Source organism: Eptesicus fuscus, chromosome 3 (genome assembly GCF_027574615.1).
Source record: "Eptesicus fuscus isolate TK198812 chromosome 3, DD_ASM_mEF_20220401, whole genome shotgun sequence".
Lineage (NCBI taxonomy): Eukaryota > Metazoa > Chordata > Mammalia > Chiroptera > Vespertilionidae > Eptesicus > Eptesicus fuscus.
This window is the reverse complement of record NC_072475.1, coordinates 65,694,918-65,716,067: the sequence shown is the minus strand read 5'-3', so window position 1 is coordinate 65,716,067 and position 21,150 is coordinate 65,694,918. Positions and strand designations below refer to the sequence as shown.

At 46.8% G+C, this 21,150-nt stretch overlaps 3 protein-coding genes and 1 long non-coding RNA gene across 6 annotated transcripts in view; 3 read left to right on the top strand and 1 right to left on the bottom strand.

Annotated features, from left to right (window-relative positions):
- Positions 1-2,885, top strand: part of GRAMD1C (GRAM domain containing 1C) — an 84,099-nt gene extending 81,214 nt beyond the window's left edge. For both annotated transcript variants that reach the window (XM_008146609.3, XM_008146610.3), the window contains one exon: positions 2,802-2,885. In XM_008146609.3, coding sequence (XP_008144831.2) covers positions 2,802-2,882 — 81 coding nt within the window. In that variant the 3' untranslated portion in view covers positions 2,883-2,885. The remainder of the gene's footprint in view (positions 1-2,801) is intronic.
- A 114-nt stretch (positions 2,886-2,999) lies between these two features.
- LOC129148593 (uncharacterized) lies at positions 3,000-4,996 on the bottom strand. The gene is made up of 3 exons (XR_008555588.1): positions 4,828-4,996; positions 4,600-4,676; positions 3,000-3,789 (listed from the first exon to the last, which is right to left on the bottom strand). It is a non-coding gene; the product is annotated as an uncharacterized LOC129148593 (long non-coding RNA).
- A 177-nt stretch (positions 4,997-5,173) lies between these two features.
- Positions 5,174-14,275, top strand: ZDHHC23 (zinc finger DHHC-type palmitoyltransferase 23). 2 transcript variants are annotated; one of them, XM_054711942.1, is made up of 6 exons: positions 5,174-5,403; positions 5,983-6,170; positions 8,121-8,828; positions 10,522-10,689; positions 12,486-12,661; positions 13,365-14,275. In XM_054711942.1, exons 2-6 carry the CDS (start codon positions 6,007-6,009, stop codon positions 13,376-13,378), a joined length of 1,230 nt encoding a protein of 409 aa, XP_054567917.1. In that variant the 5' UTR covers positions 5,174-5,403; positions 5,983-6,006; the 3' UTR covers positions 13,379-14,275. The 2 variants fall into 2 exon arrangements, with proteins under 2 accessions (XP_054567917.1, XP_054567920.1); XM_054711945.1 differs by lacking the exon at positions 10,522-10,689 and having other exon boundaries at positions 12,486-14,275.
- A 1,462-nt stretch (positions 14,276-15,737) lies between these two features.
- On the top strand, positions 15,738-16,249 carry LOC103290696 (40S ribosomal protein S12-like). The gene has a single exon (XM_054711933.1). The coding sequence runs from the start codon at positions 15,814-15,816 to the stop codon at positions 16,210-16,212; it is 399 nt and encodes a 132-aa protein (XP_054567908.1). The 5' UTR covers positions 15,738-15,813; the 3' UTR covers positions 16,213-16,249.
- Positions 16,250-21,150: the final 4,901 nt, after the last annotated feature.

Sequence of the window (21,150 nt, the reverse complement as noted above, 5' to 3'; positions counted from 1 at the left end):
ACAGCTCCTAAAACTCAGATGCTGACTTTCAATTAATTGGACAGGTTGTCTAATTTTTGTAACCTTTTTTCTTCCAGCTTCCATCTCTGCTTTTTAAAAATACTGCTTCCTCCGTGATTTACTCAATCTTCAAATTCTTCTATTGAGTTTTTCAATTTTTGCTAACAAGTTTTTAATTTCAAAGAGCTATTGTTCCTCTGAAATTTTTATGGCATTGTGATCTTTTTAAAATAGCTATATCTTTATCTCTCTGACCATATTACTAATAAACAATTTTTATTCTTCTTACATACTCACTTTCCATCATAATCCGTTCCCTTCTGTTTTGATTTCCATCCTTAGTGTTAGAGAATTTCTTTAGATGTCGATAGTCCTTGGTTGTCTGCTTGTGTGGATCAGAAGCTTTCAACATGTGCATCATATTGGTCTACTCTGAACTTTTCTGTACATTTGGCTGGTTGAGAAATCCTGATCTCAGTATTTTTAGGTTTTTCCTCGTGGATTGGTCAGTTTCCACAGAGAATACTCTTCTAGTCTCCTATCTGAAGGATTTGAGGGCTGGCTGCCAGCATTTTAGGAACGGAGTGAGAGAGGAATGGGGAGGTCAAGGCAGAGATGGTTTCAATATTCAGTATACACTTTTTTCCTATAATCCCTGCTTTTGGTATGGTAACACTGTCTTTAACGATGTCTTGGTGTCCCCTGAGCCAGATAGCCAGAGAACCTCTGTTTTATCCTGTCCAGAAAATAAAATTTTAGACTTTTGCCCAGGTAGTAAGAGAGGTCAGATGCCCAAAGGTTCATCCAATTCTTATTTTAGCCCCTTCCTCTTAATTCCCACTTCTAGAGATTCCTGGCCATCAATTTCTGAGGCTTTTGAGGATTCTTCAGGGTAAATTTGGTTGGTCTCAGCTTTCTCTAGTGTTAGCTTAGGATTCAGCCTTTTCAGGCCTGTGAAGTCATCCACCTGCTTTCCAGGTTCCCAAGTTGTGTTGCTGTTTTCACTCTTTCTGTTCTCCCAGCCCTTGGTTTGTGTCTTTTAAAAGCAACAACAAATCCTGCGCTGGCCCTTGTAGCTCAGTTGGTTGGAGCATCTTCTGGTACACTAGAAGACTGAAAGTTCAATCCCCAGTTGGGGCGCATACGAGAGCAATCACTTGATGTTTCTCACATCAATCTCTGTCTGTCTCTCTCTTTCTATCTCTCCCTTCCTCTCTCCAAAATCAGTAATAATTAAAAAGAAAACATATTCTTGAGTGAGGATTAAGCAAATCCCCTAGTGGGGTTTCAGAAGGGAGCAAAACTGGATGCATGTATTTAACCCACTTCCTCGCTGTTCAGCTCACTCCTGCCTTGTTTTCCTCTCCCCTATCTTCCACCGATATTGCTTGAGCTGAGATCCCTAAGTGACCTCTAGCTTTTAACATAAATGTACCTTTCTTTTAGTTTCCATTTACAGTGTCAACATTTTGAGAACTGACCACTCTTTTCTTGAAATGTATCTAAAAACCTCCAGCTTTATTGTGAAATAATTCATGTTATAAAATTCACCCTTTCAAAGGCTTTTTAATATATTCACAAGGTTATGCAACCATCACCACTAATTCTAGAGCATTTGCATCACCCCAAAAAGAACCTATAAATGGAATCTTTCGTGACTGGCTTCTTTCATTTAGCATAACGGGAAACTCCTTTTTGCTGTAAAACTTTCTCCTGTACCTGACCTCTCTCTGGCCTAGTGCTCCACGCTGTGTTAGATTCTCTTCCCTTCTCCTCTGCTTCCCTTTAGGGGATCATATCCACTCCCCTGGCTTGGAATACCACATGTGCCAGTGACTCCTAAATCCATCTCTTACCTGATGTCTCCTCTGAGCTCCAGGCTCAGACAGTCACTTGCTGACTTGGCATCTTCACCTGGATGATAACAGGCATCCCAAACTGATCATGTCCAAAACAGAATTCTGTTTTCATCCTGAGCCAAACCCACTTCTCCTTTAATTGACCTAATTTTAGAAAATTATAGTACCATCCCCTAGTTGCGTAAGTAAAAAACTTCATACAATGTGTAAGTATATTTTGTGTGTGTGATTATGTGTTTTAGTTCTATATTGCTCACTAATCTATAAGCTCCATGAAGGCAGAGACAGTGGCGAGAGTGGCTCTTTGGTTCACCATTGATACCCGGTGCTTAGCACAGCACATGTAATAGATAAACAGTAAATATTTGAATGAATGAATATAAAGAAAAATAAGACTTAATTCTTTCAAGTTGACTACAATTTTATTAGAGAAATCAAAGGTCCGTGTGTATTGTTAAAGACTATGAAAAAAGTACAAAATTAAATGTCAAAGTAAGTAGTAATGCGTTGGGAGTTTAGAGGCAGGATGATTAGGGAAAACGACATGGACAGTGGGGATGGGTCCGTTTTGGATGGATGAGGACAATTGCAAGCACAGGCCTGGAAGTGAAACCTGAGTTGCTTAGGAGATAGTGAGACCACTGCAATTTCAGAACCCTTTTAAGGAAACAAGCCAGCCTGTCCCTTTGGATAATTTGATTGTAGACCTAATGGGAGATAGAATACACAGTATGTAGGAGAAGTGCAATCCTAGAGCAAATGGGAAGGACTCTGTAGCAATCATACTGACATAGATACCCTAAGGAGTCAGGTGTTTCATATTCAGTCTTTTACTTGGACATCAGTATAAACAAAATTATGTCTAATGCAAATGTGAACTTTGGCATAAAAAATGACCAGAAAAATGTAAACAATTTATTTTGAAAATTATTTTGTTTGCAGTTGAAGAGCTCACTCATTATGCTTCAGAGAACCTTTGATCTACTAAATAAAAACAAGACCGGCATGGCTGTGGAGAGCTAGTGATCTTAAGGACTGAAATTGGACAGACACTTGGAAGTAAAAGAAAACATCTAGGAGAAAACCAGAGGATGAAGGATTTTCATTGTCATACGAACATTTCCATATTTTTTCATTATTGGTACTTCTAATATGAACATTCTTTTAAATAACATTTATTTCATAATTAGTCTCCGATGGCCTTAAGACTCTATCTGTTCGCTTCTTATACATTATTCTAAGCTGTGAATTTCTCCAGTGAAGCATGAACTACATTGTGGAATTGAATTTCTGTGATGCAAAAAGAAAATGGGACACTTTGGCCTCATTTTTACAGGGAGGTTTGAAGTTTGATGCTTTATCTGTTAGCACAGAATCAGTAGGTGTCCAATTGGCTGCTTTCACAGTTGATATACATTCAACAGGCTATATAAGACAATCAATATAAGAAGAAACCTCTAAGCCTTTACGAATTTTGAAGGATCAGTTTTCAGGCATATACATTTCTAGATTTGCGTACTGTAAATATTACAATGTCTTCATTTATTTAGCACACAAATTCAATAGACTTTTTGATTCTGCACATTGATGATAATTATCTGAAAAGTTCTTCAGTCATACTGTATCTTCATGAAAGAAAGTTTTCTTCTTCAAGTAGCTATCAGAGGTGAGATTATCTTGCCTCTTTATACATCAAATGAATCGAAGAGTCAATTTCAGAAAAGGAAATATGTAGGATTCCAACACTCAAAATGAAGAATCATGCTCTGAGTTTTAAAAACCAGATTAGGTTAAAATCTGGGCATTTAGTAATCAAATAAATACTTGAACTAAGCTTGGCTTCAGCTTAGCAGTCTAATTTGTGGATTCGTTTTCAGTAGCCACGGATAGCTTCATTTATTCCTTCATGTGAGTGGCTTGTTTTAGTCAGCTGTAAGACACAAACTTTAGCTCTTTAATAAAACTCTGGGTTCATTATCTCCCAATACAAGTATACTGACTGAAGTTGTAAGTCAGACACAAGCTTTGGCTCTTTCATAAAAAGGTTTTAGGCATATAGGTCTCAATACAAGTGATGTCTCCAGAACAAGAGCAAGATAGTGCAGAATAATGTGTTATATATTTGTACCGTTTCAACAACTATTGCCTTTAAATTTCTTTTTTCCTCCCAGAGTCACCACAGCCACATGGGATTGCTAAAGTCGTCTTTGAGATGCCTGTAGAGAATCAAAGTATTGACTCCATTAGAGGGAAAATGGGTTTCCTTGAGTGAATCCCAACTCAGCTACTTTAGGGAACCAGTGTACCTACCTGGGTTTGTTTGTTTTTTAAATAAGGATTTATGAAGGGTCTGGCTGTGAGCAAGAGTGACTGGATTATAAACTTGAAGAAACCTTGTTCTCTTAAATTCACAAAAATAATCAGTGACAAGCTGAATATTTTTGAGATGTTTCTGTAAAACTTGTACTTCAATACATACCTCAAAGAAAATGACCGAAGTTGCTTTATAAATTACGACTAAGCACGTATATATGCAAAATTCAATCAATTGTATTTGAGTGTTATATAAATTGAATATCAATAAAACCCAGAATCTGAGTTGTCATTTTTCTTCCTTTTCTGTTTGAAAAAAAAACCCCACACAAAACAAAACTCAAAAAGTAGAGTCTGCTGTTGTGAAAACACGTGCATGGGCCTACACTCTTTAAAAAATGTGTAAAAACCAAAGAGGACTCCTTACATCAGTTTCATTTCAAACATGCATCCTGCTGGAACAGAAACACCAGGTAGGCCTGCGGGTCTGACGCGGACTGCGCACTGGAGGACAAAGAACAAGTTGGGTCAGGACAGACCCGGCAGTTCGGCTTTCAGGGAAGGCTGGCCCGTGTGGAGCGGCGCCTGGGTCCCCCGCGGCGGCGGAGAGCCCCCCAACGCCTGCTGCGGGCGTCGGACCCCGGGTTTCACGTACTTGGGAAATCCTTGGGGTTCTCGGGTTCCCCACGTTTCCGTCCGGGCCCTCCCCGGGCCGGGGCTCGGGGGGCTGCCCCGCCCACGCGCCGCCCGCAGGCCACGGCGGGGTCGGGCCGGGTCTCCGCGGGGCCGGGGGCGGGGCGGAGGGGCGGGCCAGTCGGGCTCCCCGCCGCCCGGACCGCTCCCCGGAGCCGGCCCTCGGGTCCTCCCGTCCTCCGGGCTGAGGGCGGGGCCTCGCTGCCGGCTCCGCGGGGCGGCGGGCGGCGCGCGGGCGGGCGGGGATCCCCGGCGCCGGGGGCGGGACACCGGGAAGCGCGCGCGGACTTGCCGCGCCAGCCCGGCCGGCCGCGGGGCGGCGAGACGGCGTGGGGCGGCGGGCGCTTCCCCGGGCGCGGCGGGCTGTGGTCACAGGTGGGCGGCGGCGGCGAGCGGAACCGGAGTCCGGGGACCCCAGCGATCACGCCGGGGGCCCCGCGGAGCTCAGACCGGGCTCGCGTCCGCGCCCTGGAGGCGCCGACCCTCTCCCCCCGCCCCGGCTTCCTGGGCTGCAGCCGCACCTCCGCCCGGAGCGCAGGTAACTTCCTCCCAAGGTCATTCTGCCGGCGGCGCCCGGGCCCGCCCGCGGGCTCCCGTGGGTGGGGGCGGGGGCGAGCCCCGCGCGGCGCTGGAGGAGCGGGACTGGGCGGCCGCCCGAGCGCTACCCGAGCTGCCGGCGGGCTTTCCTGGAGCCGGGTGGCCGGCCCCTGCCGCCGGGCGCGTTTGCCGGCCCAGCGCATGCACCCCGCGTCCCTGCCCGCAGCCCCGAGGGTGAGTGCCCGTCGGCGCCCAGGTTCGGGCAGCCCCGCTCAGCCCGCACCCGCAGGGGCGCCCAGCCTCCCGCGTCCCGGCGGTCCCGGGCGGCGTGGTCGGCTGTCGCCATGGGAACGGCTGGTCCCCGGCAGCCTGCCCCGCGATGGGATGGGGCGGTGACAGCGGCTCCAGGAGCCTTCGTGCTCTCTGCCTGGCCCGCCCGGGTCAGCAAAGCCTGATGAAAATGGGACCCTCCGCCCCCTCTTCCCCTGTTTGATTTCCCGGGCGTTGGCGTTTGATCAGAGAGCGGCGTGAGTGTGTGTAGAAGACGTGAGTTGTGTTCTTTCCTCCTTTCCCTTCCGAGGGCTCATGGTGACAGGTGGCCGTCATGACACCGAAGGGCGGTTTGAAGTCAGTGAAGAAGAAAAACAAAGCGGAGGAACCTGAATTGGAGCCCCTGTGCTGCTGCGAGTACATAGATCGAAATGGGGAAAAGAACCACGTGGCCGCCTTTTTGTGTGATTGCCAAGATCTGGATGAAGGGTGTGAGAGGTAAGAGCACGGTGTTTCTCGTCGCCGACCCCATCGACCCTTTTGGGAACTGCAATGTATACTTTCAGCTTAGCCACCCAGAACACCGGAATTGGCTCTGATTCTCTCTCCAAGGATCTAACATGGAGAGTAGTCTTCTACGTCAAGGGTAAGGATTTTATAAAGATGAATTACTCAGTCGTGCACAACTGTCTGTTCAGCTCAGTTTCATTTAAAGGGAGAAGATGGAGAGGACAGGCAGCTAAAGGGATAGAAGGCAAATTAAAGGTGTAAAAAAATAAAATGCAGCCCAGCAGAATCTGTAATTTTAAGAAGGAGCACGGTACCGGAAAGTTCCTGCGTTCTCGTTGATCTCAGTGATTGGAGACTGACTAGGTGGGACCTGGCGCAAAGGGCCTTGAGGGTGGACAGATCATTGTCCTGCAGTTGGAGCTGGTCTCACCCCTTGTTATTGGGGAGGAGGTCCAGCTAGGAAACGCATCCCTCTCCTGCACTGGCTATTTTCAACACGAGCGGCAGCGCTGTGTTGTTCCACTGTATTGTATTTGGCTTTTATTTTCACCATTAATCCAAGTGATGAAAATTACTACCCAGAAAAATAATCTTTAACATCACTGAAAGAATTTTGTATCAAACATTAATAACTTGGCTTTTTTTTTTCCTTTTTCTAAGTAATATATTTAAACATTGTTGCCATATGGAAAGCATAATGTGGGAAGAATGAGAATGTTGGAAACTTGCTTTTCCTATTAATAATAACTCCTTCTGCTTAGAAAGTCACTGCAGTGGCAGATTGCCGATTTAAAACTTTGTGCGTTAACCTAGCATGAAAGGCACCCTTTGGGGCCACGGTGGTCTAGTACCAACCTTGACACCTGAATACCTCATACTTCTTACTAGACAGTGTCTATTACCTTTTTTTTTTTTTACAGTCCTTATAGTTTCTTTAGACTTAGTCTAAAAACCCATGAGAAAATGGAGCACTTTGTGCTAATGAATGGAGACATGCTGCTTCCGTAATCTCCATCATTGAAGATGGCAGCTCTTCTGTTAACCTAACTCTTCTCCCTCCCAGCCTCGAGAACTGGGCTGTGCCTGAATTCTCTGCTCTCTCCATATACTGCTCTGGAGATAGGCTCCCCCTGCTCTGTATGACTCCCTCCCATATAGTTATCCTGCTTCCAAGTTCTAGCCCTACTTTTTTTTAACGGTCTAAAATCAGTGTGATCATTCCTTAAACTCTTCCTTGCCTTACTAGCTTAAGTATGCAAAAAAGAGTCAGTTATATACCATGTGTCCTCCAAGCTTGGGTCATTTGACTCACACTAGTTTGATCTCCATTCTCCCCCTGCTGAACAGGTTCCCTCCCTGGGCCCAGGGCGGATTGTGTGCCTTACACTGGAAAGCCTCCCACCCACCCTTCCTCCTCCCGTGTACAAATGCTAGCCAGCCGTCAAGGTGGAGCACAGATCCCACCTTTTCCACAAAGACCCCTCTAATGACTCCACTCAGAAGTGTTCACTCTCCTTTGAGCACTCCTTTTGATGTTTGGCCATCATAGTTCACGGGGTGACTTTGCTGCTTTGTCACTTACCTAATAATTCTTGAGTTCCCATGTTGTCTTTACAACTACCTTGTGAATTTGTTTGAGACTTTTATGTCTCTACACCCACCCAAGTCTAGACAGTATGTGTATGGAATGTGCATATTTATATGTATTTGTTTCAGGGAGAAGTCGTTTTAACTGTTAAGTATCTAAACGTTATATTCTGGTTTATGTTAAAAAATGATACACGATTTTGAAAATAGCATGTGCAGTAGTCAGGCAGTAGAATACATGGCCTTTGGCCTCCTTTATCATTTATCCTGCTGCTTGACCTACAGTGTTCATTGGTTTTTAATTCCACAAACACATATGAAGTGCCTTCTCTCTGTGCTCTTTCTGAATAGATGGATTACGTGTAAATCTGTGCAGCCAGAGACTTGTGAAAGAATCATGGATACAATCTCTGATCGCCTCCGAATTCCTTGGCTTCGAGGAGCCAAAAAAGTTAACATTAGCATCATCCCGCCTCTCATCCTCCTGCCCATCTTCCTCCGAGTGGCCTCCTGGCATTTCCTCCTGGGGGTGGTGGTTCTGACCTCCCTGCCCGTGCTGGCCCTGTGGTACTACTACCTCACTCACCGAAGGAAAGAGCGCACTCTGTTCTTCCTGAGCCTCGGGCTGTTCTCTCTGGGCTACATGTACTACGTGTTCCTCCAGGAGGTGGTCCCCAGAGGGCGCGTGGGGCCCACCCAGCTGGCTCTTCTTACCTGCGGGCTGTTTCTGATCCTCTTAGCCTTGTACAGAGCCAAGAAGAACCCAGGCTACCTCAGAAATCCCGCCAGCGAGGACACATCTCTGGGCAGCCACCGCACGGAGTGCCTGCACAGAAAAGGGCAGAGGACCAAAGGGCTCCCTGGCGGGGAGGTGCCGGGCACCCTCAGCAGCCGCACCCTGAGGGATGACCAGAAGGGCTCTTCCAGGTTGTTGGCGGGAAGCCCCATGCAGGCGAAGGAAGACTGGTGTGCCCAGTGCCAGCTCGTGCGACCTGCCCGGGCGTGGCATTGCCGGATATGTGGCATCTGTGTGAGGAGAATGGATCACCATTGTGTCTGGTATGTGGGGAAAAATTGGAGGCTTGCAGAGTGTAAATTCACGTGAGACTCTAGTGGTGTTTGAGCGTCCTTTGTATCATCCTAAAATCTCTCTCCTTCCCAGCTTTACATCTTGTAGGTATTTGTGGGCTGTTAGGATGTTCCCACTTAGTCATCAGTTTTTCCTAGTTTCACAAATTTAGTTCTTTCACAGTCATTTCCTGAAGGTGTTTTTTCTTTTTTGCCATTCTCTTTTGAGCTGCCCCTCATTTATCTTCTTTCTAAAAGAGAAGCATCTACAGTTGAATGATTTTTTTAAAAAGGAATTTATCAAAATCAGTGTAGGCTTATTTTCTCTTGAACACAGAGTTCAAGCAAGTGTTCCCATATTTTCCGGTGACCTTTTTCTCCTCTCATCATACATCCTTAATCATTCTGATGCTACTGGTCTACATTATTGAGGTGAGGTCTTGCCAGATAACTCCCTATTTGGTTATTGGCGGGGAGATGGGCTTTTTGGGTACCTACCCACTGGCCAGTGACAAATGAGGACACATAAGGCCTATAAGATAAGATGCAAAGGGCAACTCTTAAAAGTTAGCGTTGCAGCTCTACTGAGTAAATCTTAACCCCAAGGGGGTGTAATTAATTCAGATGTGACTGCCATAAGTAGCATGTTTGCAACTTTATTGCCCTTAAGGCATTCTAGGTCAATGAATTACCCCTTTTAGGACTAGGATTCTGGTTACCTGGCACACCTCCTTCAGAAGGGCATGTCCCAGAGGGTGAGGTGCAGGCAGGTCAGAGGGCTTTGGGTGGACTTCAGGTATAGGGACAGCTCTTTCCTGGGGCATAGTCTTTAGGCGTAAATAGGTACTTTCAGTTTTAGATTTTCCACTTCTCTTTGTCATTTCTCTCTCTCTCTCTGGCCCATTTACGAGTTCTGGTTTGCAGAAGGCCTGACAGTCTCGCCCAAAAGAAGATTTCTACCTACTGGGGCATCCTGGTGTCCCTGTACATTCTGTCCTACGTGTCCTACAGATGGCTGTGACCCGGACTCTCTTTTATGTGACAAGTAGTCTGCATATCATCCAGTAGTTCTCCATCCCACACCAATCAGATCTTTTTACTAATATATTTTTAACATATAATTTCTGATGCTGTGTAACACTTCTTGACTTTTTTTTAGAGAGAAGAAGGGAGAGAGAGAAACACTGATTTGTTGTTCCACTTGCATTCATTGACTGACTCTTGTATGTGCCCTGACGGGATGGAACGCGCCACCTTGGCACATCAGGGACGATGCTCCAACCTACGGAGCTACCCCGCTGGGGCCTGTGTAACACTTCTGATTTAGCTTTTTAAAGTTTGCTATCATCCTTTCCCTATCATGGTAATTATAGTATTAACTCTCTTCATAGCTGGGTAAAGACTTCACTTACTAATATTTAGAAAGGTTAATTAGCCAGGCTCTGCTTTTTACTTGGTCTTGTACTTAACACGAATGATAGGATTTCACTTTGTGAAGAGCAGAGACTGTAAGACTGCATCTCTCAGTGAACAAGTTTTTAATTCTCTAAAATTGAAAAGTAAGATAGCTTTTTAATAACTGGAATTCACACTATTCCTGCTTTTAAAACTTCTTTGTTTATTATCTGAGTGATATAGAGAACTTTTAAAAACACGTTTGCTTTCCCCCCTGTGCTGTTTTGAGGATAAATGGCTGTGTTGGAGAATGCAATCATCAAGCGTTTATACTTGCCCTTTCGATCTTCTTGCTCACCTCGGTGTATGGGATCACACTGACCTTGGACACCATTTGTAGAGACAGAAGTGTCTTCACAGCTCTCTTCTATTGTCCTGGAGTTTATGCAGATTACAGGTGAGATATGGACACCCCAGCACAGAGGCCCTGGAGGAGGGGGGGGTGTTGCCATTCACTGTAAGGGGCTATGATTTGCTACTAGGTTAGGGACAGGTTATGGGGCTTTTGAGTATCCCTGAAATTGCCAACAAAATTGGGTAGTGGATAGGTGCAGTTTTCTAGGGTGAAGTTGAAAGGATCATTGACCCTTCAAAAGGGAGGAACTAGCACTGCAGAAGTAGGACCAACCAGCTCAATCAGGGACTTCCAGGGTCAGGTGACTACTCACATGCCCAACCAAGTGACAGTGAGACTCGAACAGACAAACTAGCAGCCCCAGGGTGTGTGGGGGCCATTTTGTCATAATCAGCGAACTCCTCACTTTACTGCTATTTCCTGGTGCTTTTTGGCCCCGTATTAATTTACTGCTTCTGACCCTTTTGTGAAGTGTTTACAATCTGTATGACCTTCCTTCCTTTTCTATTTAACCTCTATTGCTTTTTCCTGTTCTACTTTTTTTTGAATTACCACTCATGATTACTCTGGTATCTAGGTCAAAATTTCCTTCAGCTTTGTTCGTTTGGGCACATTTCTAGATTGTAAAGATTTCCATGCTTTGGAAGAAGCTGGGATTTTTCAGCGATGGCCCGAGCCACTCCCTCCCCTGAAAGCCACAGGCTCGCCCCTCTAGCCTGTTCTTTGTTTCCAGAACAGTCAGTCCCTGCTTTATCTGCATAGTGTCTCTGTGCAGGTGTTTGTTTGTATTAGTCCCTGGACAGATCTCGCCATTGCCATTACAGATCTAGACTTTTATGGGCTTTATTAGAATAGATGGGTCCTCCTCCTCAGGGATAATAAGTTCCTTTTTTCCATGTTGAGTCTTTGTAGGTTGTGAAATTCTTCAGTAACTACTATTCTTAGTGGGTTGTGACAAATGTCCTAAAACAGATCATTTCTGTTTCAAAGCATGAGTTCTGTAGGCTTTCTGTGGGCCACTTAAACAAAATAGCCCTGCCATTGGTCCTCCCTGCTCTGGACAGCCATTCATATCTCCCAGTTGGGCCTCGGTTTTTCTCACCTTTGTAGTGATTTAATCATTTCTCAGGTCCTTTTGGCTTAGATTCTGAATGAATGTATTTCCATGTAACTCATTCATTTGCAAATGTTTGAATGAAAATAATCAGTTGGCAGACATTGATCAGTAGCCTCTCCTCACAGTCGTGTCAGAGCGGAAAGGAGCTGTCCTGCCCTGTGTTTGGCCGTAGGAAGCAGAGTTTGAAATATGGCGGTGCTCCTACACACCGTACACGTGGAGGCTTCTGGCGTTGGGCGGTGTCTCTGTATTTGTATTCAGCAGCCTCGGACGGAAAAAGCGTGGAAATTAAGGAACTTCCCACCCACAGCTTCCTTGAGGGTGTTTATAGCCATCTTGTGGTGCCTTCGTTTTCTCCCGAGTTAAGAACAAGTTGGGAATTATTCATTCAACAAACAGATTTTGAATCCTGTCACGTCAGGCACTGTGTTGGTTGTGTGGGGGACACAAAGTGCAGGAAACAGTCTCCGCTATTCTAAGTAAAAAATACTGGAAAAAGAGGCACTAATAACTAAAAACTGAAACAGAACATGTTCGTTAACGGTCATAATTTAAGCAGGTTATTGGTATTTTGAGGATAGAAGACTATTGGCCAGCGGGATGATTCGGGGAGGTGCCAGAGTCCTCGGTAAGAAGTATTACATGTATAAAGGGTTAGGACGGGGACAGCTTTCTGAATGTGAAAAATCGGCAGCCCTGACCCGCCCATTCCCCTTCCCAGCTCGGCGCTGACCTTCACCTGCGTGTGGTACTCCGCGATCATCACCGCGGGCATGGGCTACATCTTCCTGATACAGCTGATAAACATCAGCTACAACGTGACCGAGAGGGAAGTGCAGCAGGCCCTTCGACAGAAGACGGGGCGCCGGCTCCTCTGGGGGCTCATCGTGGACACAGGCCAGTACAACAGGGGCTTCCTGCGGAACTGGCACCAGTTCTCCACCCTGGGCACTGCCCCGTTCCAGCACCCCGCCGAGGACATTGTCTGACGTGCCTTCTGTGCGCTCCAGGTCGGGGCGGGGGCAGGGACCCCCCTGCTTCCCTCCATCCGACACTTCAGTGTGCACTTGGGATGCTCGCCTTTATCCCTAGTTTCTTAAAGGCATTATAGGGTCACGCTCAGGTTGAGACTGGACTGGAGGAACGAATCTTTCTGACTTCACAGCTTAAGAGATTTTTATATCGAAGCAGTAAAAGTAGAGCCGTTCCTTTCCAGGCGCCTTGTTAACTAACTCAGTCACCAGAAGCTGAAAAGGATGTGGATTGCTGATGCACAAATTGATCGAAGCAATTCCGTCCCTCAGTGTGGGAGGAAGAGTCTTGGATTAGGATAGTTTCTACTCCTTTTAATTCCTAATAGCCATGTGACCCTTCTTCGAGTCACTTCCCCGAATCTCAGGTTCATTGGTAAAGTGGGGTCCTGACGTCTGCCCTGGCTTCCCCCCAGAGCAGCTGTGAGGTCACATGATGGATGAGATATGTGAAAAGCACTGGAAAATAAAGCACCAGAGAGGTCTGAAGTATTATCAGGAAAATCCGAGACTGAAAGAAATGTTTGTAGTTCAGAATATTGAAGCCATTATTATTAATCTCTTTTTAGGCATTTCAGAGTGAAAAAACGATCCCCAAATACTATGCTGTACCGTTATGGGAGTTTCTCTTTCGGAAGCATTAGACAGTGACTACTCAGGGTAGCAGATGACCGGATGGATTTACAGTTACCTGGTCTTAAAAGGAGAGTTGATACCAATTATGAAGCTAATTATTGCTGGTGTAATGTACAGCGGCCCTGAGTTTGGGTGATGCATCTTATTTCTTAGGTATTTGTTGTTTAAATTTACTCTAAATAACTCCACGAGGCATTAATGTTTCTTCCTCTTTCCATGTCTCACGTGGTAAGGTGCTAGCCACACTGTGACGATGGCTGGAAGAGGATAACAGGCCTTCCTACAGCGAACACTTTACCTTTCCTGGGTACGGTGGCCAGTTAATATTAAGGGCTTGATTTTTTTGTTTTGTTTGTGTAGGTGATTTGAATGCGGTCAGCTCTAGCAGTACGTTGCAATAATCCGTCTTCCGGCATTCACATTATCCTGGCATGGACTCTCTGTGAGGGGTTGATTGACATCTTCCCCCATAACTTGTACATTCTCGTTCACCTTTCCCTAGATAAAAGTATCTCACCAGGAGAGATAAAACAGGGTATATGTGGTTTCCACTAATTAATGGATTCCTGTTGTTCCCTAGTTCTTCCTAAAATATCAAGTTATTTCTTTAATCATATCTCAAAACAGAAAATGTATGAAGGATTAAATATTTATGTATAATGGGTCTATTCTGCCACAGAATTAAGATGAGGCAGTTTCAGATGGGGAAGAAATCATCTTAAAATATTTGGTTTTGTACCTGTAATTTTTAAATTGAATTTATTGGGGTGACACTGGTTAATAAAATTATATAGGTTTCAGGTTACACAATTCTATAATACATCAAATGTATATTATATTGTGTGTTCACTACCCCAAGTCAAGTTTTTTTTCCTTAATATGTTTTTATTGATTTCACAGAGAGTTAGGGAAAGAGAAAGAGGGATAGAAACATCAATGATGAGGGGAAATCATTGATCGGCTGCCTCTTGCCTGCCCTCTACTGGGGATATAGTCTGAAACCCAGGTATGTGCTCTGACCGGGAATGGAACAGTGAACTCCTGGTTCATAGGTCGATGCTCAACTACTGAGCCACACCAGCCAAGTCAAGTTGTTTTATTTTTTTCAAAGGTAATTCATTAGTCCTTAAATTCACCTTGATTTATAACTTAATATAGGGAAGGTATTGCCAGGTTGTTCAGTCTTTTTGTGCATGCTGTGTAACAAGAGGTTTATAAATGTTAAGGGGAAAAGGGACTAACTTCCTGCAACTCTACCCTTTGCAGCTAGCACCATCCCTGGTCCCGCCATTGATCGAGGCTGTCCCTAAGACAGCTTGTTGTTGCTCTTCACAGAGATGGTTAACAAATGATAGGCTCCATATTCCCCTGGGGTGAGCCAAACAGCAAATCCGGGGGTGTTAGCAGAGGCTGTGGTTTCTACAGTGATGCATTCTCCCCAGCCTAGTCAAGTATTCATTTGGAATTATCATTAGATCTGATACAACTAATTCCTTCGGTGTATATTTGTGATAAGAGAGACAGTAATAATGTCATGGACAGCACATGTAGTCAGAAACCTCTAGTTGTAGTCTCTTGAATGCCAGATGGATAGCCAACTCTGACTGTCCAGCCATCCTGTATTATAAAAAGCCTGGGGTTGTGACGCCCTCACGCTGTAACAACCAATCACCAGGAGGCTGTGTGCGCGTCAGGTGCACGCGGGTGGGCGGGGCTGCATGTGCGGTGAGGTGTGTGTGGGTGGGCGGGGGCTTGATGCTGTGTCCTTGTGGGCGCCAGCTGGGGCTTGACGCTGAGACCCCACGGGCACTGGCGGGTCTGGGTCTCGCACGATTTCAAGACGTGTGCAGGTGGGTGGGGCTGCGTGCTCGGCGAGGCGCGCGCGGGTGGGTGGGGTTTTGACTCTGGGTCTCGTGGCGCCGGTGGGACTTGATGCTGTCCCTGCGGGTGCCAGCCCAGGCTCTGACAGGAGGGAGGAGGAAGCCGGATACCCAAACCCAGGACTTGACTCTGGGTCTCGCGGTGCTGGCGGGACTTGACGCTGTGTCCCCATGGGCGATAAAGTTATATATTATTTTCATATACATTTTACTAATTTTCTTTCACCTCTGACACCTCTATTATAGAGAAAGGGCAAATAGCAATATTAAAGTATTTCCTCTTATTAATTCCCTTTTAATGTTCATGAATTTCGTGCACCGGGCCACTAATTGATAATAACATTCATAGAAACGTTAGTATAGTCAGTAACTTCAGCCTCTTGCCATATCTTTAAAAACAATCAAAATATGACATGATGCCTCTTTCCCTGCCGCCGCGGAGTTGCGCGGAGGTGGAGGCTTGGGTGCGTTCAAGATTCGGCTCTACCCATAACCCACCACCATGGCCGAGGAAGGCGTTGATGCTGGAGGTGTAATGGACATTAATACTGCTTTACAAGAGGTGCTGAAGACCGCCCTCATCCACAATGGCCTCACGCGTGGAATTTGCGAAGCTGCCAAAGCCTTGGACAAGCGCCAAGCCCACCTTTGTGTACTTGCATCCAACTGTGATGAGCCTATGTACGTCAAGTTGGTGGAGGCTCTTTGTGCTGAACACCAAATCAACCTAATTAAGGTTGACGACAACAAGAAACTAGGGGAATGGGTAGGCCTCTGTAAAATCGACAGAGAGGAAAAACCCCGTAAAGTGGTTGGCTGCAGTTGCGTGGTGGTTAAGGACTATGGCAAAGAGTCTCAGGCAAAGGATGTCATCGAGGAGTACTTCAAATGCAAGAAATGAACAAATAAACTTGGCTTTTGTTTAAAAAAAAAAAAAATGACATGATGAAGATGAGTCCCACCGAAAAGACCAGTCATTTGGGAGAATTAGGAATGAGCACCATCTTTATAACCACACTAGAGGCCCATTGCACGAAGAAATTCGTGCAATAGGCCTTCCCTTGGCTTCCAGCACCAGTCTTCCTCCGGCACCCGGGACCCAGGCCTTCGCTCCGGCCAGAGTCTGCCTTTTTCGTCTTTGCTGCAGACTCCCACTGGAGTCTGCCATCTTTGCTGCAGACTCAAGTCTGCAGTCTTGTCTTCGCTGTGGCACTTCACTCCTGTAGATCCCTTCACCCCCCGCCCTCCCTCTCCTAGCAGGTGTCCTGCCCTGCCTGGCTTCTCTGCGCCTGGAGCAGCTGGGCAGCTGCCATCTTTGGCCTTCTAATTTGCATACTCACTCTGATTGGCTGTGGGCAAAGCGGAGGTACGGTCAATTTACATGTTTGTCTATTATTAGGTAAGACTAGGGGCTTGGTGCACGGATTTGTGCATCAGTGGGGTCCCTTGGCCTGGCCTGCGCCCTCTTGCAATCCAGAACCCCTCGAGGGATGTTGGAGAGCCGATTTCTGGCCAGGCCGAGGGACCTCTCTGGGTCCAGGGTGCAGGTGAAGCAGATTCTAGGCCGACAGTGCCCCAGCAGCAACCTAACCCACGTCCGATTCATGAGGAATTGGGCTCCATTCTCTACTGATCAGAATGTCTGGCCCCTGGTGGTCATTGCGCTTCATAGCTACCGGGCAATGGTTAGATGGTCACTTAGGCTTTTATATATATAGACTAGAGGTCTGGTGCATGGATTCGTGCACCAGTGTGGTCCCTCGGCATGTCCTGTGGCGATCGGGCCAAAACTGGTAGTCCAACGCCTCCTGTTGTTCCTGCTTGCTGCTCCTGCTCATCCTGGTCCTGCTGCTGCTGCCGCAGGCTTGTGCCCAGTCAGTCCCGATCAGGAGAGGCTCGTGCCATCACAGTGGAGCTCGCCAGCCGTGAGCCCTGCATCTGGTGCCTGGCAGTCAACTGAGTGGCACTCCTGCTGTGGGAGCCCACTGACCACCAGGGAGCAGCTCCTGTGTTGAGCGTCTGCTCCCTGGTGGTCAGTGCGCGTCATTGCGACTGGTTGACCAGTCATTCGGTCGTTTGGTTGCTTAGGCTTTTACATATATAGACTAGAGGCCCGGTGCACGACATTTGTGCATGGGGGAGGGATCCCTCGGCCTGGCCTGCATCCTCTTGCAATCTGGAACCCCTTGCTCCTAACCACCTGCCTGCTCGCTCCTTACTGCTTGGCTCGCTGCTCCGTACTGCCCGCCTGCTCGCTCCTTAGTGCTGCCTCAGAAGCAGGAGAGGCTCCCGCCACCACCGCTGTGCTCGCCAGCCGTGAGCCTGGCTTCTGGCTGAGCGGCACTCCCACTGTGGGAGCACACTGACCAGCAGGGGCAGCCCCTGCATTGAGCGTCTGCCCCTGGTGGTCAGTGTGTGTCATAGTGACCGGTTATTCTGTGTAACTGTTGCTGGGCCTTTATATATATACTAGAGGCCTGGTGCATGAAATTCGTGCACTGGGGAGGGTGTCCCTCAGCCCAGCCTGCACCCTCTCCAATCTGGGGCCCCTCAGGGGATGTCCGACTTCAGGTTTAGGCCCGATCCCTGTGGGATCGGGCCTAAACCTGAAGTCGGACATCCCTCTCACAATCCGGGACCACTGGCTTCTAACCGCTCACCTGCCTGCCTGATTTCCCCCTAACTGCTCCTCTGCCAGCCTGATTGCCCCCAACTACTCTCCCCTGCTGGCCTGATCACCCCCAAGGCTTTTATTAGTATAGATTAGAAGCCCGATGCACGAAGATTCATGCTAGAATGGGCTTTCCTTTCCCTGGCTGCCGGCACCACCTTTCTACTCCGGCCCAGCCCCTTTCAACTCAGGCCCCGGAGCTGCCTCTTTCTGCTCTGGCCCTGCCTTCCCACACTGCCCAGAGGCCCAGAGGCCATGGCAACGACGCAAGTGTCCTGCCCCCGTCACTCGGTGCCTGTGTATGCAAATTAACCACCATCTTTGTTGGGTTAATTTGTATATCACTCTTGATTGGCTGGTGTCGTAGCAGAGGTACGGTCAATTTACATGTTTGTCTATTATTAGGTAAGACATATATACACACACTAGTGGCCCAGTGCATGAAATTTGTGCACGGGGGTGTGTGTCCCTCAGCCCAGCCTGCACCCTCTCCAATCTGGGACCCCTTGGGGGACATCCCTCTCCCAATCCAGGACCGCTGGCTCCTAACTGCTCACCTGCCTGCCGGCCTGCTCGCCCCAGCTGCCCCCCATGCCGGCCTGCTTACCCCCAACTGCCCTCCCCTCCTGGCCTGATCGCCCTTAACCGCCTCTGCCTCGGCCCCACCACCATGGCTTTGTCTGGAAGGACGTCCGTAAGGTCTCCTGGTCTAATTAGCATATTACCCTTTTATTAGTATAGATACCCATGTTACCTGGATGGGGCAACTCAGTGTCCCTCACTAGGATAAGGACTCCTTGTGTATTGTTCTGGCTTATTGGAATTAAAAGGCTTGTTTTTCCCTAGCTGGCTTGGCTCAGTGGATAGAGCATTGGACCACAGACTGAAGGGTCCCAGGTTTGATTCCTGTCAAGGGCACACACTCTGGTTGCAGGCTCGATCCTGTTAGGGTTGTGCAGGAGGCAACCAATCGATGTTTCTCTCTCACATAGATGTTTCTCTCTGTCTCTTCCACTCTCTCTAAAAATCAATGGAAAAAATATCCTAAGGAGAGGATTAACAAACACAAAAAAGGCTTGTTTTAAGTTCCTTGAGAACGTCATGAGTGGCAGTTCACAGAAGAAAGCCCAAACCTTTGCAGAGCTCAGTGGTTCTGTGGGGGTGAAAGTCTACTGAAGTATTTGTGCCAGAAGGAGAGCAGACCGACGGCTCTCCACGAGCAGTGCTCTGTGGGCTTTGGGACATCCTTGGCCTGGACTCCTGGATTTTTAATGCTTTTTATGCTCTGAAACTATTGGAGGGATTTTGCCCTTTAAAGGACAAAGCCTCTGTGAACAGATGAGTCCCAGAGAAACATTTGGTGGTGGTGGCCATGGGATACTGCCTGCAAACCTATGTACCAGCAGTCTTGTGGCCATAGAGCAAGCCACCCCCAACGTAATTCCAGACAAGTGGGTCCCCTTCTCTCCCCCTCACATCCTCAGCCTCTGTTAATAAACACACTGGATGTGGAGCTTAGGAAATGATCTATATTCTAATCAGCATTATTTTCATGCTGGGTGTGCTATTCCTGGGGAAGAGAAATGGGCCCATTTGAAAGATTTAAGGGCCAGAATTGCATAAAAGGAAAAAAAATCCTTCAATATATTTTTTTCTTTAAAAAATATTTTTATTGATTTCAGAGAGGAAGGGAGAGAGAGATAGAAACATCTATGATGAGAGAGAATCATTGACTGGCTGCCTCTTTCATGTCCCCTACTGGGGATTGAACCTGCAACCCAGGCATGTGCCCTGACTGGGAATCGAGTCAGGAACTCTTGGTTCATAGGTCGATGCTCAACCACTGAGCCATGCTGGTCGGGCAGTCCTTCAATATGTAAAATGTTTCTTGTGACACCCCAGAGTACGTTGTTAACTGACTGTTACAACGCCTCTTGGGTAGGTTTCTCTGATGCTGCTCATTGAGCCATGAGTGTGTTTCAGGGACACTGTGCTGCTTCTCACCTCAGCCCCGTCTGTGTGTAGCATACGGTAAACCTGTGCTATCCCAGTGATGTTTTCCTTCAGCGAATGAAGTAATTGTCGTCTTCCACTATACCATCTGCCTAGCAGAAAGACTGCTACAAACTTTCTCTTATGCAATAGTTCTCGGTACTTTGAATATTTTTAGCAAGAGAAAATTTTCTATACTAGAATCTTCCACTGCCAGAAAATACAAGGTTCTTTGTAATACTGACCATCTGCTTAATAGAGTATATTTCCATTGGGTAGGACACTAACTAGACTTTTATTATAAAACTCAATTAATGTAAGCAAAAATATGACATAGGAGCACAGTTTTAACTAGGATGTTTAAAAATTAATGTTTTATTAGTTTTAAGGGTCTCTTTAACCTAGGCAAGCAGGTTTATGACTTGACTTTATTTTAGCCGTATTTTGGTACCCTGCATTTTAAAAGAGAATTTCCTCAAATAAGCAATGGATGAGAGAGACTTTTGCTTCAGGCACTTGTTTGGAATCTGGTTTTCACATCAGCAGCTTGACAAGCGTGCCATTTTATATTAAATATTGCGGAGGTGACGCAGGGCGAGGAGAGAGCTGTGCTTGGCTTAATACTGGAGAAAAATCCAGTGTGCTCTTGTAAATGTTTGCTGTGACTAATAGCAACTTTTTGTACAATCAGCTAAATGTGATCCTGTTGCTAATGGACAATTATCCCACTTCAGTGGGCACTAAGTGTCTCACTGTAGCAGCAGCAGCAGGCCAAAGACCTAGTGCTCAATGAAGACACATTTCCTAGAGGTGGTGGCTGTTTCCGAGCTGGGCTTGGGACTCATTACTACTCTAGCCTTCCTGATGGCACCTTCCACTTCTAGGAAATTCATGCTTTAAAGCAGGGGTGGGGAACCTTTTTTCTGCCAAGGGCCATTTGGATATTTATAACATCATTCGCTTAATAGAATTCACTCAATGTAAGTTTATGTTGCTATGAAAAAAGCTCCTAGATTTATTGAATTTCGAGTCCCGCCTGCGGTTGCCTTGGCAGGGCCAGACCAAATGATTTCTCAGGCCTTATGCGGCCCGCGGGCCAGACGTTCCCCACCCCTGCTTTAAAGGCACAGCTTGGAAACCAGATCTATTCTAGTTATTGATACAAATAAAATCCCG

Excerpts from the sequence above, each read along its gene's own strand:
- LOC103290696 (XM_054711933.1), top strand. The coding sequence starts at position 15,814 with ATGGCCGAGGAAGGCGTTGATGCTGGAGGTGTAATGGACATTAATACT.
- ZDHHC23 (XM_054711942.1), top strand. The coding sequence starts at position 6,007 with ATGACACCGAAGGGCGGTTTGAAGTCAGTGAAGAAGAAAAACAAAGCG. Across the intron at positions 6,171-8,120 it reads CTGGATGAAGGGTGTGAGAG|ATGGATTACGTGTAAATCTG; the intron begins GTAAGAGCACGG and ends CTTTCTGAATAG. Across the intron at positions 8,829-10,521 it reads ATGGATCACCATTGTGTCTG|GATAAATGGCTGTGTTGGAG; the intron begins GTATGTGGGGAA and ends TGCTGTTTTGAG.